Here is a 9,456-nt window from a genome sequence, read left to right on the forward strand (position 1 = left end):
TACAGAGACTTTGGTACTGGACTTTAATTTCCCTTTGCTGGGTTGATCTACACAAGCAAATTTTGACTGCTTTTGGGTGGCCCTTGCATCTCTAATAGTTGTGTAGCAGAGAGTGAGACTTGTCACACAAGTTGCATCAGCTGAAAATCCCTCTTCTGCACAACTATTAATGGTTCAGGAGCCCTGTCCTCGTTTTCACCCGGCCAGCCAGACTGTGAGCTCAGATCACTGGCAAGCAACCAGTTCTGAGAGTTACTTCACACAGATCACAGTATCCGCACAGGTGATTTGACGCCCGTGGCAGCTCAGCCAGTTTCCCCCCATAGTTCATTCAGCATTGGCAAGGTGAAGGAATAGCTTGTGCAAGATGCAGACACAGAATAATGTGAAACACTCCACTTCAAGAGGAAATTGGAATGGTGCATTACAGCAAAAAATCACTTACAAAAATATTGCAGCTTATGACCTTTACATGATGAAACAGCAACTACACCTGCCTGAAAACAAGGTGGAACAGTCTCCTTGTGGGCTCTCCTTCCTTGGAGGTTTTCAAGCAGAGGTTGGATGGCCACCTGTCAGGGATGCTTTAGCTGAGATTCCTGCATTGGGGGGGTCAGACTAGATGACTCTCGGGGTCCCTTCCAGTTCTGTTATTTTATGCATAGTAACTGAGTCACGCTGCTTCAAAATTGCAGCAAAGCTACTCGGTTCAGCGGCGCTGTCGCCAACTACTCTGCTGATAATGCAGGAAGATGGCAACATCATGGTTTGAAGCAAGACTATTATGGACCAAAGCACATGTTAAACTATATCCTAATTGTGATTTAGCATTTCTGTAACCTGTACAGGAATCCCATCTCCCCATCATTAAAAGCCTTGCAGAGTTGTTTAGATTAAGAAATATTAACTAGGTGCAAGGTTTTTATGGCTGAATTGCAACTGATTCTCCTGTCCGGACATTCTACGGAGTGAATAGCCTCTGGGCTAGAAAGTGAGTTTTCACAGTACAGGGTGTTCCCCCCCCCCCACCCCCATCCTTCATGAGCACATGCAGCATTGAATGGGCTCTGCACTATTTATAGAACACAGAATCACACATTCTGGGCACATGCTTCATTTTTTCAAAGCACGTTTCAGCCCTTATTGCTGAACATGAATGGGAAAGGTTTGGTGAATGTTCAGGAGCTGGATGGGAAAGAGGAGGGAGAAATTTTGATTATCCAGTGCTCTGTGAAGTGTTTTTTTTTTCCTGAGCCCCATTACTAGCAGAAGCAAAGCAAATTTACTAAAATAAATTTCTGCTTCTTTGTGATCCAAAATCTGGATTATAAAAAAGTATTTTCTTTTTAGAAATTCAGTGAAATGTGTACATAGTTGGGACCCAAGACTGATTTGTAACTATTACCTTTCTTATATCACAAGATGCTAAAACTTTTATAGCTTTTATGCTGGTATTATTATTATTATTATTATTATTATTTACCACCCTTTTATTATTATTTCTCTCCCTTGTAACAGGAAGAGGAGGACGAAGACCAGCCCCTCAGCCTGGCCTGGCCCGACACGCCCCGCAAGCAGATCACCTACCTGGCTATTCTCCCCATCGTTTTTCCATTATGGGCTACCCTGCCTGACGTCAGAAACCCTGTAAGCAGCGCAATTATTATTCCCTTTCAGTATAGGGTTTGAAATATTGGGCATCTTCCTGTTTCAAAGTAGCAGATCTTCTCAAGAAGATGGTTAACGGCCGTTAGGGACCTGTAACTAAGTTCACGATCTCTTTGCCTCCCTTAAATTTCCTGGTGGAGAAAATACCTGGCAAGGGTTGCTGCGGGAAATGACATTTGGTTTGAGCCGTTCTTAACCTGGCAAACAATAGCTGTGAATATATTGCCATTTACCTATGTAAATATTTAATGGCAACCTTTAAAATACGGCATTTGTAGTCCTTTCATGTTGGTCCCTGCGGCTGTTTCTTTAGATGTCTGTTATCAGTACATATGCATAAGAAATATTCCCCCTTGGATTCTGCAGGCGCCCAACAGTTTGTGTATCCTTCAGTCCCCTCATCTGCAGAAGTTTCTGCATTCATTTTGATAAAGTGTTTTCCATAATAGAATCAAGTGAGCACACCAGTTATTTCCTGGAAAGAAATTCCGTTTTGTTTTGTTTTCTTAAATTTCAGTGGAGCTTCCCTCCAGGCAAATATAAAAAGCTTCACAGCCTAAGATTGTGCATGTTTCGCTTCTCACCTTTAGAGACAAGCAGCCTGACCCTCCCAAGTGAAGTTGCAGCCCCTCCATTTACTATTTTGTATTTCCTTCAGTAACATAACTCCAGTTCTGCTGCTGTAGTTTAATATTTCTTTATGTTCCAGCAAGATGCTAAATGCCATTCATGGCACAGAAACAACAAGGGGTGCAATCCAGCCCAAGTTGAGCATGTTTAAGTCCCATTGATTCCCAACCAGTGCAGTTGCTTAACTCTCTAACCACATTTTATTCCAGGCTAAATCTTGCCTATGTTCTCAGCTGAAAGGCTGTCAGCTTACAATTGACAGACAAGTCCAAGGATAGGGAAGTGACTATGAATAGGTGCGCAAGTTTTGGGTTGAAGGAGGACAGTTGGATATTTCAGAAACAGTTTGGCTAAGAAAGTAGTCCTTGAGCTTGGACTTGGGAGAATAGAGGGAGCCAAGCAGCCTGGTGAATTAGGATGCTCACCACAAGGAGGTGTTGGTGAGTCCCATTTTACGTTGTGAATGTGGGAGAACTTCCTATCCTTTAGAAACGCCAACAGAGGTATTTTTTTTTAGCCCCGTTATGTATTTCCCTCAGTAGGTTTTAACACCTTTGTAGCATGTGCAAACTAGCAGCAAGGCAACTGGTTGCACCAGACATCCAAACACATAGTAAGATAATGGATTCTCCTGTAGTTGCTTGGGATCTGCCACAGTGTGTCTTCTTCTTCCTGAGATGCTTGATAGCATCAGAGACTCCAAGGCACATAGGAGGAATCCGGGCCACTGCACTTTCCTTTGTTTGTCCTGAGGAGGCGTGCTGCTAGCAGGGGGAAAGACCATAGCTTGGGTTCATTCTAGAATGATGATGTCCGACCTCAGCTTTACTGAGAGGCTCTGGGCAGAGGCCTTCTGTGGTAGCTCCAATGCCCCTAAAGAAAATGCCAGGAGATATCTTAGTTTCCATGTGGGGTGGGCCAGGAGAGGACCTGAATGAAAACTGCCACTCCCAGGCCCGCTCCTCAAGGCCCACCCCCAGGCTGCCGCAGATTGGCTGAAATTCAAAACCGGGTCTGGCGGGGACCCATGATGCTCTGCGGCAGCTTGGGGGAAACCTAACCGCTGCAGGAAAGATGGCGATGCTCTGGAAGGTGCCAGAGCCTCTGCGATGGGGCGCAACCCCGCCCCCCTTGAACTGGGTTGGTGGCCCTTTATGATCCAGCTTGAAGCCGGTTTTGAAGTGATGAGAACACTCACGACTGCTGAGGTTTGGATTTGCTCTGCGAAACTGCTTAGGGACTAGACCCAGTAAGAGAGACCTAACGGAATCACACAATTCATCTTACGGTATTGTTTGAAAGCACTGAGTGCTATACAGTTGTGCTTTCACAAGGCGGCAATATCATGCTGCTGTTCCCGCCAACAATTTGACGTTGGCTTTAAAGATGGCTGCCCTAAAAGTACCTTTGTACTTTGCTAGATTGCGCCTACCTCCTCAGAAGACTGCAAATCAGATTTGACGTGGCCTAGCTTAGATGACAGGATCACATCATAACAGCGTAGACCAGGCATGTCCATTTCGGGGGCCTAATCCGACCCGCCGGTCAGTTCAATCTGGCCCCTGTGGCAGTTTATTATTTCCTGGGGTAAAAACCTAAAAAAACCTCCACAACTTCAATCCTAAAAAAAGGTCAACAACTTTGGTCGGCCCTCACGGCCCTTCATTTCATCAAATCTGGCCCTCTTTGAAAAACACCACTGTAGACAGATTAAACACTTAAAGAGAAATTCTCCTAGCAAGGCAGGGCTAGTGCAAACCAGCTAGGGTTGATTCCAGAGTTTCAAGGAAATATTAATTAGTTCACTTATTTCTAGCAATGGATTCATGCGGCTCATCATAGGAATATGCTTTAAGGGACAACTCATTTGGTTTTTTAAACAGTTATTTGGTAGTAATATTGACTGTCACCAGTTAAAGAAATCTTAGTCGATTATGGACTGGCTTTAATCAAACTCTTAATTCATTCTTCATGCTTTGGGGGAGGCAGGGAGACTTAGGTGTATTTTCACAAGTGACAGCATTGTAGAAGAGGCATCACCTCCCATGAAGAAGAAATGTCTCTTCTTTGGTGGTGCCTACCATCTGTAGCTGCGCTGTATTCAAAAGCTTGTCAGGCAGCACATTTTAATAATGTTAATTATTTTTCTGCACGTACTTACACAAAAGCACTTAGAGTTAAAATAAGTAACTTTATTAAAATGTGCTGCCCGATTATTTTGGGTGCTTTTGAATTGATTAACCTAATGTTTGAAGGTTGTCGCTCTAGTTGTAATTTATTGTACTTCGTAATTTAAGAGCTGAAATGTGCATCAAGGAAATCTAAATTGCTCAGATGAAGCATTGTATATCAGCTGCACTGAGCCAGCTAATCTTCATTCAAGTTGCCGAGTCCAATTGGTGTTGTCAGGGTGGAAATTGGATATTTGCTTTATGAAAAATACTTGTCAGCATGTCCTATTGCCATGACGGCAGGAAAGCTGGCTAGTAATAATGAAGGTGGTAGGTTCTTTGCGATATGCATTACAAAAAAAGTCATGCATGTCTTCTGGAAGGAAATGTTCAGACGGGAAATAGCCTAATCCTTTCAGAACCCGTTTGCCATGCCCTCTCTCACATTAGAGATGCAAAGATCTTGTGGAAACAAGCTTCCAAGACACAGGGGCATTTCAAAACTAGAGGAGGGGGTAACAACATTCAGCAAATTGCAAGGGCCGGCTCCTGAATGCATTAAGGATTAAATTATGAAAAGGTTTGTTACAGGAGCATTTCTTCTGATTATTTCTGTCTGCCTTGAGGGATTAAGTCAGAAGGATAAAAATTTGTTTGGGGTGGATTGGCCATGCACATAGGAGCAAAACAGATTACAGTCATACCTCGGGTTGCACTCACTGCAGGATACGAATGCGCCAAACCCGGAAGTAGCGGAACGGGTTACTTCCAGGTTTCGGCGCTCCCGCATGCGCAGATGCGCTAAATCACCCTTCGCGCATGCACAGAAGCAGCGAATCGCAACCCACGCGTGCGCAGACGTGGCACTACAGGTTACGAACGTGCCTCCTGCACGTATTGCATTCGCAACCCGAGCATCCACTGTATACATCTGGGGAAATCTGGGGAAATTTAAGTAGAATGCCTCATTTTGTGGACTTTGAACTAAAATAGTAGCGCATGACACCACTGCTTACTGTTCCCATTATTTCTGTTTTTCAGAAGTCAAAGAAGTTTTTCCCCTTAACATTTTTCGGATCGATCTCTTGGATAGCAGTGTTTTCTTACCTAATGGTCTGGTGGGCACATCAAGTAAGTAGAAGATACCCTCGCCTCTCTGTTTTGTGTGTAACCATTCCAGTCTGAAAATCTCACTATATCACATGCTAACTTAACTCGATACATTGAATGGCTTTTTTACTCTGCTTTTGTACCTTGACGATAAAACTGGTAGAGTGAGATGAAGCTCTGGATGTAAGGATGGGGGATGGAAGCTGTTTTTTATTTAGTACTCTTATTTAAGACTTTCCGGAGCAACATAAAACAGGAAAGGGGTATGCAGCTGTAGAACAATACCGTAAAGTAAGTAAAACAGCAATTTCAGCATAAAAACAGAACAGGGCACTGAAGAAACCCACCCTGGAAAAATGAAAAGGTCTTCAGCTGGTGCTGGATAGATGCCAGACAAGTGGTGCCACAATCGAAAAGGCCCTGTAACAATCACTCCCCTCTTCGTTTCAAAAAGTGCTATAGATCTGGAGAAGAACCTCGAAGATGATTTTTGCAGGCAAAAATGTACATATGGAGTTGGGGTTGGGGAGCTAAAATAGCACAGCGCTCCAAAGCAAAATCAGCAGCAGACCTAACAGCTTGAAGAACGCCAGACCAGCTAAGGGACCAGGTAACAAATGCTGAAAGCCTTTTGAAAGAAGACCGTCAGTGTTACTAGGTCAATAAGGAAAACTCTCTTCATAGGTCAGCTAAGACTAAAGACGGAATCGCCAAAGAGCAAAGGGAAGGTCTGCTTGGACATGTAGCCATTCTTCCTCCCAGGGACCTGCTCCATTAAGGACGTCAGCCCTGAATTAAGCACACAGAGAAGCTAGAGCAGGCATAGGCAAACTCGGCCCTCCAGATGTTTTGGGACTACAACTCCCATCATCCTTAGCTAACAGGACCAGTGGTCAGGGATGGTGGGAGTTGTAGTCCCAAAACATCTGGTGGGTCGAGTTTGCCTATGCCTGGGCTAGAGTATATTTCTCTACGCTGCTAAGTAAAGTATGTTTCACAAAGAAGTGTTTCTCGCTTCCACGATTTCAGCATATTATTTTGTGCTTAGGTGGGAGAAACCATTGGCATCAGCGAAGAAATCATGGGTCTGACCATTTTAGCTGCTGGCACATCGATCCCTGACCTAATCACCAGTGTTATTGTGGCACGGAAAGGCCTGGGGGACATGGCAGTGTCCAGCTCTGTCGGAAGTAACATCTTTGACATCACTGTGGGGTAAGTAATGTTTTTCTTTTTTTTAAGGGGCAACACCCAATTTTAACTTAAGCCACAGATTAAAACTTCACACTACAGTATTAGTTGCAGTTCTTTCTTGCTACTTTGGGGGAAAGATGTAAATTAGAAATATGAAATCTCAAGGGAAAAGTAGTTCTCAACCTATGAAAGCCGCTCAAAGTTACTTCTCTTTGTGGATTTGTTTGTTTTATCATTTTTACCACTTAACATACTAAAAAATCTCTTAGGTTTACATAGGAACAGGGGGTGGTATTCAAACTAAGTTTAAAACAGACTTATTGAAAAAGTGAACATGACTTTGTTAGGCACATTCATTTGAAAGGGTTTACTCTGAGTGAATTGAACACCAGCCAAAAAAATGCTCTAAAATCTGGATTAAAAACAAGTTAAAAGAAGACACAACTGTGTATCACAAATAAAACCAGGGGGATTTATATTAACAACCCAGCCATGGATAAATGCATGTTAAATGTGACATTCTTACACTAGTTGGTGTTGCCTTTATCATATAGTTTTCACTGCCACTGTGTTGATGGTGTGGCAAAATGCACTTTTGCTGCCTTTGACCACTGTCCGGAGAATGGTGTGATGCTCAAGGTGACAGAAGCCGGTTCTCCTTGCAGTGGACCTCAGCCAGTAACCTCCTCGTCATCTTCTGGCGCAGAAAACGCTTTGCCCCATCTAATGCACTTGTTGTTGTTGTTTAGTCTTTTCCAACTTTTCGTGACCCCATGGACCAGAGCACGCCAGACACTCCTGTCTCCCACTGCCTCCTGCAGTTTGGTCAAACTCATGTTGGTAGCTTTGAGAACACTGTCCAACCATCTCATCCTCTGTCGTCCCCTTCTTCTTGTGCCCTCCATCTTTCCCAACATCAGGGTCTTTTCCAGGGAGTCTTCTCTTCTCATGAGGTGCCCAAAGTATTGGAGCCTCAGCTTCAGGATCTGTCCTTCCAGTGAGCACTCAGGGCTGACTTCCTTCAGAATGGATAGGTTTGATCTTTTTGCAGTCCATGGGACTCTCAAGAGCATGTGTAGGCAAACTAAAGCCTGGGGGCCAGATCCGGCCCAATCACCTTCTAAATCCAGCCCGCAGATGGTCTGGGAATCAGCATGTTTTTACAGGAGTAGAATGTGTCCTTTTATTTAAAATGCATCTCTGGGTTATTTGTGGGGCCTGCCTGGTGTTTTTACATGAGTAGAATGTGTTCTTTTATTTAAAATGCATCTCTGGGTTATTTGTGGGGCCTGTCTGGTGTTTTTACATGTGTAGAATGTGTGCTTTTATTTAAAATGCATCTCTGGGTTATTTGTGGGGCATAGGAATTCGCTCATATTTCCCCCCAAAATATAGTCTGGGCCCCCACAAGGTCTGAGGGACAGTGGACCGGCCCCCTGCTGGAAAAGTTTGCTGACCCCTGCTCAAGAGTCTCCTCCAGACTCTAATGCACTACCATTCTCCCAAGAAATGTTTCCCTGCTCCCTACTGATAGCCTTTCCAATGTCACTTATGAGCTAAATCACACTGTCTTCCAGTTGCTAGCAAAGCCTGCCTTTGCAGAAGCGTTTCCAATATTGTCTCTCTCTCTCTCTCTCTTCCCCCAACAGCCTTCCTCTGCCATGGCTCCTCTACGCTGTGATCAACAATTTCGTCCCGGTGGCCGTGAGCAGCAACGGGCTCTTCTGCGCCATAGTCCTCCTTTTCATCATGCTGCTCTTTGTCATCCTCTCCATTGCGGCTTGCAAGTGGAGGATGAACAAAATCCTGGGCTTCACCATGTTTGGGCTTTACTTCGTGTTCCTGATCGTCAGCGTCCTTCTAGAAGACAGGATCATCGTGTGCCCTGTGTCTGTTTGACAAGGAAGGAGGTGCCGCTTTCTTGAACAACACCCCCCCCCCCACAAAAAAATAATATTGCAAAAGCAAATGCCCAAACCAGAACCAGAGAAGAACAAAGGTACAGTCTTGCAAGACAAAATAAGCAACCTCTTTGGAACCCTCTCATTTAAAACAGTGGGGAGAGGAAGAGCTGAAGTCATGAAGCCAGACATGGAGAAGTTCAGCTCATACAATCGCTGCTGCTGAACCGTGATGTGGCTGCTTCAGAAGTATGGTCTTGGAGAAGTCCCACTGCTTATTTGTTGGAGGTAATGCGCATGTATTTTATAACAATGTTAAGCTATTACATATGCTACACATAGGATCTGCTCCCATGCATTGCCCTCTCTCTATCTATATATTAACAAATACATGCTACACAAAGAAAGAGAGAGAGAGCGCGTGCAATATCTTATAAACATACAGGAAAATGCCGATATCCATCTTTTGGGAGACGCAAATCTCCTGTTTGGGATTTTATCTGTTCGTGTAATGGAATGGAAAGAGTTACCAGTATGCAGTGCTGTCAGCATGAAGCGAGCGACAGACAAGAGACAACTCTCCGTGGATCATGTGCTATTCAGGTGCAGCTAGCACATGATGGGGACACGGAGGCTCTGCAGGTTTGAGAAGCATGCAAATGTTTAGAGCGGATCAGTAGAAGTTGGGTTGATCCTCCTCGCCCCCAGACTGTGAGAAATCAATAACCAGTTAAGTAAAAAGGAAAAAAAAATGTTCAGATACTTGCATCTCCTGTATGTTC

The 9,456-nt window shown here is 44.2% G+C and overlaps 1 protein-coding gene across 1 annotated transcript in view; it reads left to right on the forward strand.

Moving 5' to 3' along the window:
- LOC117061091 (sodium/potassium/calcium exchanger 2-like) overlaps nucleotides 1-8,712 on the forward strand; it is a 30,739-nt gene extending 22,027 nt beyond the window's left edge. Inside the window, exons 6-9 of the mRNA XM_033173772.1 lie at nucleotides 1,519-1,647; nucleotides 5,511-5,600; nucleotides 6,628-6,794; nucleotides 8,423-8,712. Coding sequence (XP_033029663.1) covers nucleotides 1,519-1,647; nucleotides 5,511-5,600; nucleotides 6,628-6,794; nucleotides 8,423-8,672 — 636 coding nt within the window. The 3' untranslated portion in view covers nucleotides 8,673-8,712. The remainder of the gene's footprint in view (nucleotides 1-1,518; nucleotides 1,648-5,510; nucleotides 5,601-6,627; nucleotides 6,795-8,422) is intronic.
- The last annotated feature ends 744 nt before the right edge of the window (nucleotides 8,713-9,456 follow it).

The sequence above is a fragment of the Lacerta agilis genome, chromosome 16, assembly GCF_009819535.1.
Source record: "Lacerta agilis isolate rLacAgi1 chromosome 16, rLacAgi1.pri, whole genome shotgun sequence".
Classification (NCBI taxonomy): Eukaryota; Metazoa; Chordata; class Lepidosauria; order Squamata; family Lacertidae; genus Lacerta; species Lacerta agilis.